Source organism: Microtus oregoni, unplaced genomic scaffold (genome assembly GCF_018167655.1).
Source record: "Microtus oregoni isolate MIOR12 unplaced genomic scaffold, Mior012 000007F_ref0000211, whole genome shotgun sequence".
Lineage (NCBI taxonomy): Eukaryota > Metazoa > Chordata > Mammalia > Rodentia > Cricetidae > Microtus > Microtus oregoni.
The window spans coordinates 39,263,773-39,283,398 of record NW_024543066.1 but is presented as its reverse complement, the minus strand read 5'-3'; the positions used below and the strand labels follow the sequence as shown (position 1 = coordinate 39,283,398).

The window sequence follows — 19,626 nt, the reverse complement described above, 5'->3', positions numbered from 1 at the left end:
ATCTGTTATTTCTATAGATGTTAGCAAAATGATAGAATTGTCACAGCTCATGTTTTTTTTTTTTTTTTTTTTTTTTTTTATTTTTCGAGACAGGGTTTCTCCGTAGCTTTTGGTTCCTGTCCTGGAACTAGCTCTTGTAGACCAGGCTGGCCCACAGCTCATGTTTTATGTTTACTCAAAATATAACCAGAAATATGTTTTCAAAAGTAAGAGTTGAAGAAAATCCAGCTACTTATACAAATTTAATGTTTTAAATAAAGGCATCCGTTTGTATTATCATTCAGATTGCCCCAATTTTTGTGATCTTTATCACAAAAGTCTTAAATTTGATGGCTGTTTTTAGGAGTGGAATTTTCTTTTCATGTTTCTTTGTGTGACTCTTGACTACGTGTTGTATTTGATTTTAAGGTAGAAGTTTCAAAACACTTTAGATAAAATAAAGCTCCAGCTTTTTAAAAAAGACTTGTTTTTTTAATTTCAGTTACATATATGTATGTGTGTTTGTGTGTACATGCGTATGTGAGTTCAGGTTCCCACGGAAGTGAGACAAATCAGAGCCCCGTGGGGCTGAAGTCGTGGGGTAGTGTGTGAGCTGCCTCCTCTGGGTACTGGGAATGAAACTGGTCTTCTCCAAGAGCAGCGCACACTCTTATTTTGTTGATTGAGACAGGGTTTCTCTATGTCGCCCTGACTGTCTTGTAACTTGCTATGTAGACCAGGCTGGCCTCGACCTCACAGAGGTCCACCTACCTTTGCTCCAGAGTGCTGGGGCTAAAGACATGTGTTAAAGACAGTACAGCTCTTAATGCTGAGCCATCTCTCCAAGCCTTCAAGTTTTCACTTTCTTTTTTTCTCTCTTTATGTACATCTATTAAGAGGTTTTTTTTTTTATTTTAATGTTTACAGAACAGTTCATGTAAGAATTTTAAACTGGTTGGAAAGTAAAATCTACATGTTTGTCTTATATCAGTGGTGGTTGTTTACTCTTCATATAATAGATCTTGTGGAATAGAGTGTGAAAAGTTAAATTTTTGGTTTTTTATTTTCTTTAGTAAGTAAAGAGTAGTATAGAGATGCTAAAATGGTCACAAGTCAGGAAATTAGCAACTATCTTTGATCCTTTTTACTTAATTTGGCAAACTTTGGTGTTCCACACTTACTCTCTATCTTCAGTAGTTAACAAATTTTGGCAATTAAGTACAAATTCTTTACTGAGCAGTTGTTACATCCTTAGAAGTATGCTAGACACATGTTCTTTGCTAGGATAAAGGTGTCATGGCTGGCAGCAAATGGCTTCTTACAAACATTATTTCAAACAAAATTAGTTTCATATACTCTGTGTACAATTTTAAATGTATTTTCTTAAGGTAATTTGATAATTTTTTAGTGTACATTTGTTTTGACTATGATTTCTGCCTGTGCCTTGAGGCCAACTGTGAAATTTTCTACTGATAGAATCAAGTTTGCCACTCAAAGGCTTGATTTTTGTTTTTTTGAGCGTTTTCAATTTGGGGATTGTTAAATCTGTTCTAATAATACATAAATGTTCTACCTCTCTTGTGAATTTTTGGTTGAGTACAACTTGGGGCTTGGCATTAGGCTAGAGCCTGGTTTTTAAGTCTCAGGAAATGTAAAGTTAGGGGATGAAGAGATGATGGTTCAGTGGTTAAGAGAGAATTGCTCTTGCAGAAGACCTGAGTTCATTTCCCAGCATCCACATCAGACAGCTCACAACTCCTTGTCATTCTAGACCCTGGGGATAGGAAATCCTCTTCTGGCCTCCCTGAGCACTGTATTCGTGTGCAAATAACCAACACAGCCACAGTCATATAAAATATCTCTCTTCAAAAAAAGAGAATGTTAAACATACACAAAACCTTACTAAGAGGTCCATTATCATTTAAATAATTTGACATGAACTACTGTAGTTGAAAACCATGCTGGCTTTGGCATTAAAACTGTGTTTTTTCTTTAATAAGCAGGTTTATCCCCCGGATCATTTTTCTTGCTTAACTTGTGATCAAATGAGCCTCTTTATCCTCTGTCTTCCTGGACAATGGATGTGGAGGATACCGTGAATGTTTTGTTTCTGTAGTCCCTCCATGTTTTTAAATCCATCTTATTCTTTTTCTGCTTTGATCTATGAAGAACATGATTTTTTTTACCTCATTTTCATAATTTAAATATTTTCATAATATAAACATTGATGTTTGTATATATGTGTATATATATATATATATATATATATATATATATATATATGCTCTTTAAAAATAAGAGAAAGTCATTCCTAGAATATTTGTTTTTTTTTTTTTGGTTTTATTTTCATGGTATGAAATAATTTCAGTTCCCTTACCAGTATGGTCATATCATATATATATGAATAAGCACTACAGATGTTAGAGCTGTTAGTACCTATGCTTTAATTTTGTTCTTTTTTCAAATGCTTCATCAAAAATTAGTTTTAAGGAAAATCTCATTTTATTACCAATTATTTATCAGTTAACAGTCATATTTCTAAAATACTAATGTTTAAGAAGCAAAAGCTAGCATGAAAACCTTCCTTAGTGTCTCTGTCTCTCTCTGTCTCTGTCTCTCTAAAATGAGAGTTGTCACAGATTGAATTGAATTACATTTACAGTGAAGAATTTAAAGATACTGTTTGCTGTTTGGCACTTTTTTTTATTTTAAAATGTGATAAAATTAAAATCACCTTAATTACTGTAATGCAGCAAACACTAGACCTTGACTGGAAGATGGTGTTAGTTTAGTTACAACTATCTTATGAGATGTTAGAACTTTGGTTTACACCCTTGGCCTTTTACAGTAATGAGCTGTCCTTTTAGAAACTGTCTTGGTATTGTAATATAATGTGGCTTAAAAATCTTAATGTTAATGTATATTGAAATTAATAGTAATTGAAATTTTTTTTGAAAGACAAAGGAATAACTCTAAAATAAGTACACATTCTGTGTAAGTTCAGATAACCTTGGTTGCTAGACATGATATGCTTCTGTTCATCTACAACTGTTCCTTTTTTCCTGCTTTGTAAAATAATTTTTTTGGTTTAGTCTTTTTTCTAGACATTCCTATCCTTGACTTTTCTTTCCAGATTTTGTTTCCTAGCCTGTTTGCCATGTTTCCTCCCTTCTTACGTGTCAGGAAATTATCCTACCCTTCTCCATTTTGGTAAGATAACAATTTATAAAAGAAATCAAAGTAGTATATTCAATATAAGTAGGTGGTGCACACAATCTTTTTCTTTGTAACTCTGCTAAAAGTGTACGTGTTTGTTTGTCTATTCTAACCCTTTTGGTTTTCCATTTTAAAATAAATTGAAGTTCATTTTTAAAAACCTTTCTTGCTTATAATTTAAAATACTCTTTGGTAATATATCTCCAAAAAATTGACTATCACACAAATCAGATTTTCTCCTTCAATTGGTGTATCACTTGGCTCTTAAAAGCCTGTCCTTGTCTTCCTTAGAACAAACAGAAGTGTAAGTTTCTGTCAGAGTGACAGATATACTTGTTAGAGTTGATGCCTTTATGCCATTTTCACAGTGTCAGTACATTGTTAATTAATCTTGCATCACTTACAAAGACTCAGGTATGTCATAAATCCAAAATGTGCACTATTATCTTTTATTTGATATCATAAATGGAGAACCTGAGAGAGTTTTAGAATTGGTAAAGTTGTCTTGGTGTTTTAACCCTAAATTGGACATACGAAGGCATTTTATATGAGTATACTGTTCTTTATAAACTTACATTTAAAACAGTCTACCCTTTCTGTTTCATTTTATTTTAATTTCTTCCATATTTTTCTGTTTTGTTTCTCTTTTTTTCCCTGCAAGTTGCTTAAATATGCATTTGAAAATTATTTCTTTGGTCAAAATATTAGGGTTTTACTTTTCAGAGTTTTCCCATAGGTCACTGATGCACATTTATCAGTTTAACATATTTCTATTCCAATTATTTTTCTTAATATATTTATAAACAGAATGAGGTATATGCAACATTTAAACCAGACCATCTAGTTTATGTAATTCATTTCCACTAATGTTGTTTATCTCTTTCTATGGTTTGCTATATTTTATAATTAAAATTATCAAAAGACCATAGTATCTGTTTTGATGTATTTGTCCAAGGTAGAACACACAAAGTAATCTATTAAAAACTTAATAGTAAAGTAGTTATACCGTGAACATTTCCAAAGTGATGACTCTTTTTACCTTGTGTTTTCCATTTCTTGAATATTCTGTAGATTACTTTGAATATAAAGTTTGATGACTTAAACTTAAGAGGTTGACCATAATGAGTACGTTTAGGTTTTTTATAAAGAAACAGCAAATCATTTTATTTGGACATTTAAGTGTCTGATAAGTTTTACAACTCTCAGACAAATTGTAATAAGGAAAAGGAATCTTCTGGAAGATTGGGATATTTTGACTGTGGGTAGTATTCCTAGTTTCTTATCTGAGCTACAGGAAGTTAGACCAATCAGGGCAGTATCAGGAATTTATAAAAGATTCAGTGCTGTGTATAGACATCTGAGCTTCAGAGGAATCACTTGTTTAAGATTTTTCTAGCTGCTTTACAAACCATTGTTTAAAGGGTATGAATTACCATATATATCTTATACACCCTTAAACACAAATTACTTGGTCAAAGGGCAACCAGCCTTTAATGGCAGAGAAACATGTTAGTGATCTATGAAGCACTTGCGCTTGCTATCTTACTTGTCTTAGATGTAAAACTAGCTTATGATTCTTATGTCATAGGTTGAGTCCTGACTATAACATCCGTATATATTCATGTAATTAAATCATAAGTTCACTTTACATTGAGAATACATAGAAAGCAATAGGGTGTCAGATACAGTATAGTCCTTCAAATTTTTTATTAGTCCATAGTGTAAAGTTTAAAATATTGGACATGTAAAATTTCTCTAAGGTGTAATTAATTGAGAACTTAAATAGGTTTTTAAAAATGTGAGAATTTCAAATCATAGCTTTTATTCTACTGCAGTTCGTGATACAGAATTCTTCCTGTAGGAACGTTGTTGTGCTGGAAACAGGTCTTACATGGTTTAAAGGATCTTGACTTTTTTTTTTTTTTTTTTTTTTTAAAGAGCATGGGTGTTGTTTTCCAAATGCATATATAAAACACTGATCAATTTGTGAGCTTTTTGACTTAGTGGTGCCTTTTTTTTAGTGTAAGAAACCAGAAATATTATTCTTTGCTTTTTAGAAGGAGTAATTCTCTTAGTTGGTAATACTTATTTTTATTTTAGATACTGTAAATTTTGATGATATAGCTTCCTCAGAGAACTTGTTACATCTCACTGCAAATAGACCCAAGATGCCTGGAAGAAGGTTGCCTGGCCGCTTCAATGGTGGACATTCTGTGAGTTTCCATTACTTTAGGAAAACGTAGACAGAAGAAAGTGCTGAGTCCCCTTTAAGCGAACGAGCGGATTTATAGCCACATCTAATTTTAAAAGATGAAAGACAGCTTTGTGATTCTTCAAGAAAATAGAGGAAAAGAGATATGATCAGTTTAATAATATAGTCTTGCATGGAAGATTCCAGAGGCAGAAAATAGAGTTGTCTTAAGACCACAGTCAGAGCACAGGGCCAACGGGGAGCAGGGACTTTGTTCAGTCAGCACAGCAAGGACAGTGAGGAAAAGTGAGCAGCAGATCCAGACTCCGGGGAAGGGGATACTCGCCCACCTCTTGGGATTCCTTCTCTTTACAGCTGAAGAACTTCTTTCCATGCTTTCTGTTTGTTGTTTGGAATGCAGATCTACTTCAGCGTTCCTATACTAGGTCATCAGCACAGCGTAACTTTAAAATTACCTCGGTGGAAAAAGCTCTGTTTCTGTGAGGAAAGCTGGTTTTGCTCTTCAGATATCAAAAATATTACTCAGTCTGAAGTTATGTGACATCTTGTCCAGCTGTGAACAGTGGGAACAGCAGTAGCTAAGTGGTGGGAGTGTTGGCTGTATTGTGCACGTGCTTCTTAAAATTTTCTTTTTATAAAATTTGTGTCTTGATTTTTTTCTTTTTATGTGAAACATGTAGCCAACTCAAAGCCCAGAAAAAACATTGAAGTTACCAAAAGAAGAAGATAGTGGCAACCTAAAGCCGTTGGAGCTTAAAAGGGATACAAGCTTCTCTTCAAAGGTAGACCCACTGTGGCCTAGGGTTGTTAATTTTTAAGATGTGTTATAGTCATCAATCAGGAAATTTAAGGCATCCTTTTAGAAAGATTATTTTCTGTCTTCTGCCAAAAAATCAAGTAATTCTCAGTTATTAAGCTTTAGTCGCATCAGCTCATTTCATAATAGAAGCACTTAAAGAATGTACTCTGTTTTGTATTTCCAAGACATGGGTCTGTACATTGTTTCATTTTCTTACTGAATATACACTCTGGAATTAGTTCACCTAAAATAATTTGGGGCTGGGGCCTTTTTTTTTGTTTTGAGATAGGGTTTCTATGTGGCCCTGACTGGGTCTGTCTCTTCATATGTTTACCAGGCTCCCTCAAACTTTTGTTGATCCTCCTGTCTCCACCTCCATAGGCATGTAGGATTGTGCTCAACTCCCAGAAAGTTTCAGTCTAATTACATTTGAGGGTTAACAGCTTGGAAATCATGATTTGTTTATTCATTCTTTAGTTTGGTTCTTGGCATTCTCTTAAGCATTCTGCATGTGCTGGAATGAGTGGCAGAAGGATCCATCTTATTTCATGGTGATGTTTTTTTTCTAAAATTAATTATTTTTATTGAAGATAGTTTTGTTATAAATTACATATATAAGTAAGGTTAGTTCTTATTTTCATTCTAAAATATTTGACCACTTCTTGAATTAATTAAATATATTTAATCTAATTCTCTATCTTGTCAGCAGAAAAAGTCTCTTGAAACTTTTCTAAAATTACTGATTTTAGTGAAATCGTGTGGACTGAACTAAATTCTTCATAATTACTTTTAAGTGAGGCTTTGGATATTTATAACAATAAAGATTGAAACAGCACCTTAATGTTGATACAGTTTTACTTGTAGATGCCGCACTAGGCAAACAATCCATTAGATAAGCCAGTGGTTATCTCCTTCCTTTAAACAAATAAAACCACTAGATATCAGATCATTTTTTATTGATTATTCACACACCCCTCTGCTCCCCACAATGAATATACCAAACTGCTTTTGGAATTTAATTTTACCATTTACCTTTTTAAAATTTTTTTATTCTTTGGGAATTTCACACAGTACATTTTGATCATATTCTTGTCTTTCCTCCAACTCTTCCCATACACGCACACACCCACCTCCCTTCCTACCAAGCTTCACATTTTTTCTGTCATAACAAAATCATTGCAACCCACAAGAAAACAAGAATCCAGTTTTTGTTGTCCAACTACACCTGAGCATGGGACTTGCCCTGGAGTGTATCCTAGCAGCTGTTAATTGCATACAGCATCTTTGCCAGGGTGGACTATATGCCCCATCTGCCCTGAGCTGGAATTTTGTCTGGCTGGCCTGAGCTTGTACAGGTCCTGTGCATACGGTCTAGTCTATATGAGTTTGCATGTGCACTTGCCCTGTTGGGTCCTGAAAATTCTTCCTGTCTTTGAAGTCATCCACCACCCCTGCCTCCTATTATCTTTCTGCATCCTTTTCAGCTTAGGTCCCTGGACCATGAGGGTAGGGGTGTGACATAGACATCCCATGTAGCACTGAGTACTCCAACTTCTCTTATTCTCTGCACATTGTCTATATATGGGTCTCTGCCTTAATTGCCATTTACAATAAGAAGCTTGTCTAGTGAGGTTGAGTGATGCCCTAATCTGAAGTTCTGGTTGGAAATTCACAGTCATGCTGTAAGCAGTCCCACAGCCAGTGCAAGTGAGTCCCATTTACCCTGAAGCATAGTTGAAAATCTTTTTTCTAAAATGCTTGAAGTCAGAAATTTGGAAAATTTTAGATATGTGTTTAAATGTATTTGGGGCTGGGATTCACGAGTAAACATAAAATTTAATTTGTCTCATGTAATTCCTTACCTATATTTAAACATACCTGCAGTTTGAAGCAAAGTCTGTTGTAGAGTTTTTAAGGTTAGGGATTTTCAGATTAGGACTGCTTAATATATACTTAATTAATTGTTTGTATTCTTTTTGTAAAAGTATTGCGACCTGGGGATGTAGCTCAGAGTGCTTGTCTAGCATGCCCTGGGTTTAATCCCCAATAATGTATAAACTGTAGTCTCAATACCTGGGAGGTGGGGCAGGACGATTAGAAGTTTAATATATGAGGATCTGGAGCTATAAGCCAGCCTGGACTACATGTGGACCTGTATTAAAAATGAAAACCAGAACAAAACAATCTTCTGAATTTAAACATAATATTAAATATTAACAGAAGCATAATGAGAAAATTTTTATGTTTTTCAGCCATCTCTTTCTACACCTTCAAGTGCTTCTAAAGTAAATACATCTGCTTTCCTAACTCCATTAGAACTCAAAGCTAAAGCAGAAACAGATGATGGGAAAAAAAGTTCCCTGGATGAACTTAGAGCCCAGATTCTTGAATTACTGTGTATTGTAGAGGCACTGAAAAAGGATCATGGGTAAGTAACTCTTATTTTCTCCTAAGCCACCCCCCTAACATGTTCAAAGACTTTTTTTAGGTGTTGTTATTGGAAGGTCTAATCTCCTAAGTTAAACAAGTGCACATGTTTCCAAAGACATTTTTGTTATAGCACTCTCAGAAAAACTTTGATTGGAAAACTTGTCCCAGTGGTTCAGTTCTAGAAGGTCTTTATGTACCTGTGTGCTTAGCCAGGCACAGATGTCAGTCTTGAAAATCCTGAGAAACCTGCATTGCCATTTTTGGTAGGACCCAGATCTCATACTTTTCTCTTAGAGGACTTTGACCCCTGTTTCTGCTAGGCTTACATTAGGTGGTTACAAAATGAATGGGTGCCAACTCACAAGAGATCACTAAAGCCCTTCTGTTAACTCTGAAAGTATTCGTTGTTGTCTGTTAGTGTTATGGATCAAGCTCATAGTGTTGTGCTAATGCCCTCTTCTACCACAGCCCTGAAAGTTTTTGATTATATAGTAGACATGCCTAATTAAAAGTTTGAGTTCTAAAAGTTCAAAAGCTGCCCTGTTGTAGACTCTTCCCCGTTTTAATGAAGAAATCAGAATGTAGAAGTAAGCCTATTTACCTATTCTTCAGTGACAGAGCCCACACTCAAAACCATGTTTCTTTATTGGTTTGCACATCTTTTCACCTATTGATATTTTAGTTATAGTCTTGCAAATCCCATAAATAAATCAGATGAAAGTCAGCTATTCTAATTAAAAAGAGGATGAGCATGCTCATCCCATCTCATCGTCTACCTTTTTTCCCCCAAAGGATTTCCTAGACTAGGGTATACAATTTATGCTTAGACCCTGAGTCTGATTTTATCATTTCTCTTTTAATTTGCACAACATATAGAATTCTTTATGAAAGGTGGTATTAGCAATATAAAGTAGAGCCTGGTATAGTGATGAGTGCCTTCAATCCCAGCACTCTGGAGGCAGATGTAGGGAAAAATCTTTTAGTTCAAGGCCACCTTAATTGACACAGTGAGTTCCAGGTTAGCCCAGGGCTGTGTAGAGGGACTCTACATCAAATAACAAAATAAAAGTAAATTAAAAAATAACAGATGGGGGCAAAAATTTTATCTAAGATAACTATTGAAATATATTATTTACTGAATATATTGTGATTATAGAATTAGTCATTTGATATGCCAGGTCTTTCTTGAGTACATTGATTGATCTGTTTCAGAAAGGATTTCATAAATTTTGCACTACACGTGGTAGAAGCTGTATGCTCATTCCTCCGTAAATGAATACCTCCCACCAGTTATAAAATTCTCCTGACTTGCAAATTTTGTTGTTTTACACATTGAGTACTAGGTGTACTGATTTGAGACAGTGTGTCATGTAGCTCCATCTGGCCTTGTGCTCTCAAATTTATTATCACTTTAGCTCTTAATCCTTTTGTCTCATTGTCCCAAGTGCTGGAATTACAGGTATGTGCCCCCATAACTAGCCCAGGTTTAGGATTTTAATGAAGTAGCACTTGGCATACATAAATTGCCTGTATGTTCTCTTAAATTATCTGTAGAATGAGTACAATAGTTTTGATTTATTATGTACAATTACATATTTTAAAAATCTTTCCAAAGATCATTTAAGCATGTCAAATTTCTCTGTAAAAATGAAGGTCCATGGCAGGGATTTTTGTTTGTTGTTTTATTAAGTCTAAAATCAGAGCCACAACAAGAGAAGGAATATACAATACTTATTGGTATACTAATTGAGAAATGTAGTGTGTAAGTAATGATGAATGATTGTGGCTGCATGAATCAGTATCAGTCAGTTTGTAAAATGAAAGGTGGGAACAAATCAGAAATATACATACAGTGTTACTCCTTGTATATAAAGTTAAAAAAATATGGAACCAAGAAAAAAAATACTGTTTTAAGATATATTTGGGGCCAGTGAGATGGCTCCAAATGACTAGAGTTTGGTGTCCAAGACCTACATAATGGAAGGAGAGAACTGACTCCACAGTGTCGTCTTCTGCTTTCTGTGGGGAGGGGGAGGAGGGGCTAGTTAGGTTTCTGTTGCTGTGAGGAGACACTACAACTCTATAAAGAAAACATTTAACTCCGGGCTTGCTTACAGTTCAGAGGAGAGTATGGTGGCATGTAGGCAGAGGATCTAACAGGCTTCCAACAGAAGATGATGTGGCCCAGATTAAAGGTGTGCTCTCCAGTTTCAAGGTCTGGCTTAAAAGCGCACATCATCCAGCCTCCTCCAACAAGGCCACACCTCCTAATAGTGCCACTCCCTATGAGTTTATGGGCCCTAAATACTTTCAGGCTACCACACAGAGGAAGAGAGAATGAGAGTCCGTGAGCATGCATCGTCTGTAATTATAGATGGTTATGAGCCACCATGTGGCATCTGGGACTTGAACACTCCTTTATTTTATATGTATTTTTGATACATGAGTGTGTGTGTATGTGCATGTAACCACTTTGATGATGTCTACCTCTCCTCTTATTACCCCTTTCTAAGTCATCATCTTTTTCTCAACTACATGCCCTTTTATTTACTCATTTTTAGTAATTCATTGGGTCCAATTAGTACACAAGGGTCAAGGGTCATCCACTGGAGCATAGACAAGCCATCGGGCCAAAATCTTGAAGAGAACTGATTGTTCTTTCAGCAGCCATCAATTGCCAGTAGCTCCTGACTTTCTTTTTTGGTTAGGCTGTATTCGTTACTGAGAAAAATAAAAGTAAAATTTAACAGCTTGTATATATTTCAAAACAGTTTCTGGGAAAAAAAACAACACAAAATAAATACATACAGAATTACTGTGTAGATGTGATCCAAAATACTTACAGAAATACTGTATAGAAAATGTAGATTAGAAGGAATTGAAAAGGTAACAAGATGATTTTAAAAATATAGATTATTGGCTGGAATATATTAACTTGGGGAATTTACTGTAATATTTAGTTGAAAGCAACAGAGAGGAACTTGAAATTCAGTTGTCACTTTGGTATTTGTTTTGAGTGCTGGAGTGTCCAGCCTATAAAATGTGTAATAGGCGATTATGGAGAACTGCTTTTAAAAGCCAGGTATTATTTCTGTATTTGTCCTTAGCTGTTTTGAATTTATTTGTTCATTTATTTATTTGTTTGTTTGTTTATTTATTTTTCAAGACAGTTCTCTCTGTGTAGCCTTAGCTGTCCTAGAACTTGCTCTGTAGACCGGGATGCAGGGTGTTCTCAAAGTCAGAGATCTGCCTGCCTTTGCCTTCCAAGTGCTGGGATTAAAGATGTGTATCACCATTGCCTAGCTTAATTTCTTTATTTCAGATATATTGTCACTCTTTTAGTGATTTTTTTTTCTAATTTAACTTTTTATTCTTTGTGGATTTCGCATCATTCATCTTAGTCCCACTCATCTCCCCATCCTTTTACATCCGCCCTTGTAAACCCCCCCCCCAAGAAAAAATAAAATTTAAAAAAAGAAACGAAAAGCAAAATCTTATCATGGAAGCTTTAGTGTGATGCAGTGAGGTACAAAGTATACCCTTTAGTCCATACGTGTTTACTTGCAAATGTTCATTGCAGTGAGTTCTGGTTTGAGGCCTCTGGTTTCTGCCATGCCCATGTGGGTGCTGGAAACCAATCCAGGTCTTCTGTAAATGCAGCAAGTACTTTTAACCGCTTAGCTATTTTTCCAGCCCCATCTTCCCATTTTAGCTCTTTTAATGCCCTACCCCACCTTCACACACCTAGAAACCTCTACAGTAGTAACTTTATATGACTTTTTCAAATGGTCTTTAGTATTTATATGGGGAGGTATAAAATAACACCAAAGACCTTTATTTTTATTATAATTTGTTTCTGCACGTGGTTGTGATTCCTACAAAGTCCAGAGGAGGATATCAGATTCTGCTGGAGCTGGAGTTAGGAGTAGTCGTAGGGCCCCTCATATAAGTGCTGAAACTCAGCTCAGATTCTCTGGAAGAGTAGAAAGTACCGTTTTTAATCTTACATTGAATACTCAAACTAAAGAATTTGAAAATTTTCAGATGAACACGGTCATTGTTCTCTCTCTCTCTCTCTCTCTCTCTCTCTCTCTCTCTCTCTCTGTGTGTGTGTGTGTGTGTGTGTGTAAGTGTGTGTAAGTTACAGCTCCAGTTATGAACAGTAAACTTTGTCTTTAGGAAAGAACTGGAAAAGCTACGCAGAGAATTGGAAGAAGAGAAGGCCATGCGGAGTAACCTAGAGGTAATGCATCTCCAACTCTAGAAAGTGAGGTTTTGTGTTCCCTCTCTTCACAGTGTGGTTGGCTCTGCTACAGACTGTGCTTGCCTGCCTCAAATGAGCGTTTCCTAAATCTCCCACATTTTTTGTGGACTTGGTAACATTGTTTTATTCATGCAGTTAAAAAGATTGTTTTTCTTGCTGTTTTGAGAATCATACATGGGGCTTTGTGCTTGCTAAGGAAAGGTTCAGGTGCTGAGCTGTAGTCCCAGCTCAGTAATTTTTCTGAGTACTAACTCTGGACAGTGTGGGAAGCACCTGGTATCTGAGGGGTCTGAGTAAATAAATGCTGTTGTTTTCTTTGGTCTCTCTGTCTCTCTCTGCCTACTGGCCTCCCTCTGCCCCCTCCCCACCTCACCTTGAGGGGAAAACAGGTTGTGTCACTCACTTCCATTTGCCACTGGAGAGGTTACATTATTTTGTTTTCTGGGGATAGCTGGAAGTACACTATTTCTTAATTTTAACTTTTCTCCTTGTTTTTCTCTTCACTGTGTTCTGCCTCTTCTGAGCTTTCTCTTCCTTTGTCACTTCCACCATCACCCCTCTCCTACCTTGCTTCATTACTTACCTTCATTATCTTGTCAGAAGATCAGAAAGTGTGTTTTCTCAACTTCCTGACTTACCCAAGGGCTACTTCTCAGCTCCATATCCAGTGTGCTTAGATATTGCAAGGAGCAATGAGGATTATTAACCCTACTACACAGGTGAAACTGGGTCATGGTATAATAGTGGGATGCAGCTAGAGTCAAGGCCTTCATCCTTTGCCCCGTGGGAGTCCTTATCCCCCATAGCTCTCTGAGATCAGTGTATGTTGTCCTGAAGGTCCCTTATCAGTTACCACAACTCCATTGATTCCTTTTGGCACCCTGTTTCTTTGTATGAAAATACTCATTCCTCCTGTGCTCCTTTATTTAAAGACAAAGCCTTTCTTGATCTGCTGTAGTTCTTTTCACTTTTTATTTGGGGTTTGTTTGCCACAAGACAGACATAGATCTCACTCTGTTCCCTAAAAATGTCCTGCATTTTTCATCTCAGGTTCTTTACCTTGAAATCGGTCTCTTTTGTGTGTTTGTTTGATTTCTTGAGACAGACTGGCCTTAAACCTACTACAATATTCCTGTTCCAGCCTTCTGAGAATACAAACATGGGCCACCACATCCAGCGTCAACCCTGTGCGTTTTAGGTTATGCTTGCTGATGGCAGATCTAAGTCTCTTCTTCAGCTTCTGTAGCGTGTCACATTTTTTCCATTATCACCTATAAAAGGTTTTCTAGGTCCAGTGGCCCTGCGTTCTTTTTTTTTTCTCTTTCCTTTCAAGAGATTTTTCCTTGTGTTCATATGTGAGGGGTGTATACGTGTGTCAGGTTTTTTCCCAGTACTTATTTCAAATGCTTGTATCATTTAGCATTGTTGTTCTAGCTAAAAGAAATACACTACTTTTTCTTATTTCTGGCCATTTAGGAACTTGTACTGCTCTATTTTCTACTGACACTCTTATTCAACAGTATTATTTTTTGCACTCTGGAGAATTAGATTTTGATATTGAAATCAGAATTCAGAGGTTGGAAAGTGTGGTCATGTAGTACAGATAGTCTTACTTAAACCTTGTACAATTTATGTTTTGTTTTTAGGTGGAAATTGCAAGGCTGAAGAAAGTTCTTCTGTCTTCTTGAGGTGGTGTGGACCCAGTGTTCTTTAATGCTTCAGTGATTTAGGAGCAACACTATGAACTTAACCAACTTGTTAAGACAGCAGATGTGGTGTTGCAACGAAGAAATGAAAGGACATGAACTGTGATATTACTGGAAAGTTAGGGAGTGTGACAATTTTTTTATATATATATTTTGTTTTGCCAATATGAAAAAAAGAGGCCTTATTTCCTACTGTGCTGGGATAGCAAACATTTATGTTGTTTGCTTGAAAATACTACTGAATCTGTATAAAAAGGAATGAAAGTTCACAATAGTTTTTTTATTGAAACTTGTATTATTTTTAAAGAGTTCTATACTATAAATATCGTACTATCTTTACAAATAAGCTGTAAGATAAACTATTTGAGATGGACGGGTTAGCTTTATAGTAACTAGAATCACTGCTTTCCTGTAACACATAAGGACATAAACTTGTATACTTGCACTACACACACACACACTCTCTCTCTCTCTCTCTCTCTCTCTCTCTTAGCTTCTTACTTAGGATTACACTGTTGTGCCTGTGTCTGCAGTGCTGTTTGTACATTGGGTGGTAAAATAGGAGTTCCTAATTAACGAGGTTCCTCACCCATGCATAATGAATCGATAATGAAATAATAAAAGTAAATTAAACTTGTAGGGTGTTTTCTAATGCGCACACTATAGGGTTCATTAAAGGAAGTTAGTTAAAATATACTAGATTAATCTTTGGGAAAATACGAGCTTTGTTCTCAATTCATGTGGCCTAAGGAATCTAAAAATGTCATGCTAATTCTTATTTGTGCCTAGACACTGCAGCACATGTTAAATAATGTAGACACCAGCCTTATTGCTGTATTCTTGTGCTCATTCTACAGTTCTAAATATTACTCATTTCATTATCTTGTAATTAGCTCTTTGTAGCCTTCCCTTAGTTTTCACTAATGATAACCTTAGGAAGCAAAGCCTCTAAACCCAGATCTTTTCAAAATTTTAGAATGAAGGTCCATATTGGGAAAGCTATAATGTAAACTCAGGTTTTACAGACATAATTTCTCAAAATAGAACACAGTAACCCCTAGAAATATTTTGGGTTGTTACTTATGTAAATGTTAAAAGAGTGTTAGTATTTCACAAATAGTAACATTATGGGTTATGAAAATCAAATATAATTGACCATGTTGAAGATTATTTCAGAATGAATGCTTAATCATTTTTCAGCATCAAAAATCAATAGTGGAACATCTTAGATAAGCCACATTCAGGGTGGTATGGCTCAGCCCGGTAGGGCAACGTGTCTAAAAACAATGAGGAAACGGTTTGATTTGTTGAAAATCAAGTTATATTTTAAAGTTTACTTTATTAAATGATTATCAGATTGAAGGTATCATGCTTCTTAAAAAATACTTTTTCTTTACGTTTTAGTCTTAAAATGGAAAAATCTTTTTAAGTGAAATGTCTTGTGTTACTTCAAAAAAAAAGAGAACTGAAGTAGAAAATAGAATTGCCAACACAAAATTACACTTGATTAACTTCTGGGGACAGCATTAATTTTACATCAAGTGTGCATTTTAGCTTTCTTGGTTGTTGAAAAAGGATCTTATATTGCTTGGGCTGGAGTCAACCTTGTTATGTAGCAAAGATGATTTTAAATTTCTGATCCCCCTGCCTCTGCCCCCTACGTGCTAGGATGACAGCCACACCACTGTGCCTAGCCATTTTAACATTTCAAGTCTAAGCTCATCTAATGAGGGGTTATTGATGGACAAAATTATTCCATTTTATCTTTAAGTGATTAGTCAAATGAATCAATTTGCTTTTTGTTAATAAACTAGCTCTTAATGATAGTTTTCAGATGAAAGTAAATGGTCCTATCTTAGAAATCACCCCCTGCTTTCCGCACTGGAGATTTGTCTTCCCCCACAATGCTGGATGGAAAAGGTTCCAGCAGTTCAAGCTTTGTTATTTTCCCATTGAAGATTATTTTAATACAAAAATAACGTAAATATTCAACAGTAGGCGAGTGACTAGTGTACGCTTTCTGGACAAACATGTAGCTCATAGATGCTAATTAAAATGTAAAAAATTGGGAAAATAATTCTTATAGAAAAACAGATAACAGAATACTGAATTTATGTGATATAAGCATGAGTAAGGAAAATAAAAGCACAATCCCTTATTGTATATTAAATTTGCGCAGTTTGGTTCCTTTCTGAACTATTATGTATCATTTATCTGCTTGGTGATCTTGGCCCTGGCAACACATATATTTTAATACTTGTGAGCTACTAAAATTTATTGGCGTCATGTATGGTGACTACATGCTTGTAGGTTGTAGACTGAGGAAGGAAAGGACTGAGTTTAAGGCCAGCCTGGATGGTATAGAGACCCAGTGTCTGTTAGAAAGGAAACAACCTTCCTTTGGCGGCAGTGATGGTGGTAGTGTGTGCTCTGCACTCTCCTGTACAGTCAGAACGGCAGTGAGTGCTACAGTGCACACTTTCGTCCTCTCGGTCAGAATGGAGAAGTCATACTGGCTTTGTCCTCCTTTTTTCTGTATGTTTGGTTTTCTGACATTAGCGATAGAATTCAGAAAAAAACAAGCAAGCTTGAACTTACTAAAGGGGAAAAAATGATTTCCTTAAAATAATAATTCGCCAGTATTTTGCCCTTGATATGGGAACTTTTACTATTCCTAAAGTTAATATCACAAAATGATATTAAGTATAACTTCTATTTTGAGGTAAATCCTCCCCACATGTATAAAAGACAACATTGAATCTATCATTGCCAAATTACTAGTGGAAATCAGATTTTTCTGTTCTTTGAAACAATACTACTACGTTTCTAATGGGATTTCAATGTTATTTTGGTGGGCTTGTGACCACTAAGCTTATTTCTTACTATAAAGCTGTCAGCTCCATTGAGCTGTGCAAGATTTCACTGGGAAGCTGGAAGGTGCAGAGAGAATGGGCCTGGTTTAACACTCCCTTATGGTGATCACATACAGGAAAACGCTCCAAGTACTCTGAATTTTTTGATGAATGTTTATGCTTACGTTTAAACTTGAAATGTATGAGCAGAATGAGACAATCTTTACAATCAGAATTGAGAAGTGTTACAGTTGAATGGCCTTGTGCTGTAGCAATAAAATGACCAAGTGCAATGACTTTAATAAAATCATCTTTCAAAAGTTGCTGCTATGAATATTTTTAGTTTTAAAATTCCTTGTGTAGCCTACCTTGCCTTCAGTAGCTATTAATGTGATGCAGTTAATGTTTGGACAGTCTAACATTCCAAAATCCATATATATACATATACATATATATATATATTCTCAGAATAGTATATTCGTTTTTTTACAGGTGCTGTAAAAGAAGGAAATGAAAGCATGTTTTCCCCTACAACAAAATTAATAATAAAAAAGAATTGTATTGCTATTTGTGTCAGTCTTTATTGGTTGTTGTTTACCTTAGTTAACCATGACCAAGGCTACTTATAAATGACAGCTTTTGGCTCATGGTTTCAGAGAGTAGAGTCCATGATGGATGACAAGGCAAAGGCAAGGCATAGAAACAGCTGAGCTCCTCACATCCTGACCCACAGCAGGAGGCTGAGAGAGGCACACACTGGGAACCCACCAAGCCAGTCAGTCCACCATGGTGACACCATCTTCCAACAAGGCCACATCCCCCAGTCCTTCACACAACAGTCTAGTAGCTGGGGACTACACATTCAAATATGAGCCTGTGGAGGCCATTCTTATTCAAACCACCATGTTGTTCATTATATGCTGTGTTTTTAAGGATGATGAGAATTACTTGTATTGCTTTGAATTTTCAGAAAAAGGTAAAAAGAAAGAAATCCCCAAGTTTTATAGCATTGCAAGTTCTGACTGGCTGGATTTTACAGAACTATTCTTAGTATCTCTTTCATTTGAAACTGCTTAGATAGTTCCTACCTCATAGGATGGGGGCAGAATTTGAGGTTCTGTGAAGCACCTTGTAGAGCCCTTGGTCCAGAACTAGATAGGAAAGAAACATGGAAATTGCCATCTTATTCTTCAGAAGCATTTACAGTGTCAGTTTGATGCAGATGAGGTGAGATTGAAAGACTTCTTCCTCTGGTTTTGAATAGAGCATTCCTTTCTTGGGGGGGGGGGGTGGTGTTGGATACTCCATTTAGGGGTAGATTTGAAGATAGCTGCCCTTCAGAGAATACTTAAATTGTTCTGGTTGGTCTCAGTCTGGGAAATGCTGTAAGTGTGCGCGCTCTTCTGAGAGAAGGAAGTTCAGTAGAGCATGGAGTTGTGAGGAGGAGCTAGGATTGCCACTCACAACAGTCATTCTTGAGGCTTCATGGGTCCATTTGGCTCCCCTAAGCAAATCTCATGAGCTTATTGATTTCCTAGTTCCCAGAGTCCAGATGATAAAAAAAAAATGGACAGTAAAAGTCACTTAGTTTTAGAGTATTGCCAAGTATTTACATGGACTTGGGTTCAATCTCCAGCAGCAGAAATTTTGGCAAAAAAGAAAAGAAAAAAAGCAAGTCGTTACATACCGTGGTTGAAAATGGGTCTCTATGGTCGCTTTAAATGTTCGCTGGAAGACTGACCATCCAGAGTATGGGAAATAAATGTGCTGCCTCCTTTAAGTTTGACTGGGAGAAGATCTTCACCAACCCCGCACTGACAAAGGTCGGATCTCCAGAATATATAAAGAACTCAAGAAACTAGACCGTAAAAGGCTAATCAACCCAATTATAAAATGGGGCACTGAGCTGAACAGAATTCTCAACAGAAGAAGTTCAAATGGCCAAAAGACACTTAGGATCATGCTCAACTTCCTTAGCGATCAGGGAAATGCAAATCAAGACAACTTTAAGATACCATCTTACACACCTGTCAGAATGGCTAAAATAAAAAACACCAATGATGGCATTTGCTGGAGAGGATGTGGAGAAAGGGGTACACTCATCCATCATTGCTGGTGGGAATGCAAATTTGTGCAACCGCTTTGGAAAGCAATGTGGCGGTTTCTCA

At 36.1% G+C, this 19,626-nt stretch overlaps 1 protein-coding gene across 1 annotated transcript in view; it reads left to right on the top strand.

Annotated features, from left to right (window-relative positions):
* The window catches only part of LOC121450520 (CD2 associated protein), an 81,976-nt gene extending 65,207 nt beyond the window's left edge, over positions 1-16,769 (top strand). The window contains exons 14-18 of the mRNA XM_041655480.1: positions 5,296-5,408; positions 6,088-6,189; positions 8,459-8,634; positions 12,816-12,879; positions 14,547-16,769. Of these exons, the coding sequence (XP_041511414.1) occupies positions 5,296-5,408; positions 6,088-6,189; positions 8,459-8,634; positions 12,816-12,879; positions 14,547-14,588 (497 nt within the window). The 3' untranslated portion in view covers positions 14,589-16,769. The remainder of the gene's footprint in view (positions 1-5,295; positions 5,409-6,087; positions 6,190-8,458; positions 8,635-12,815; positions 12,880-14,546) is intronic.
* The last annotated feature ends 2,857 nt before the right edge of the window (positions 16,770-19,626 follow it).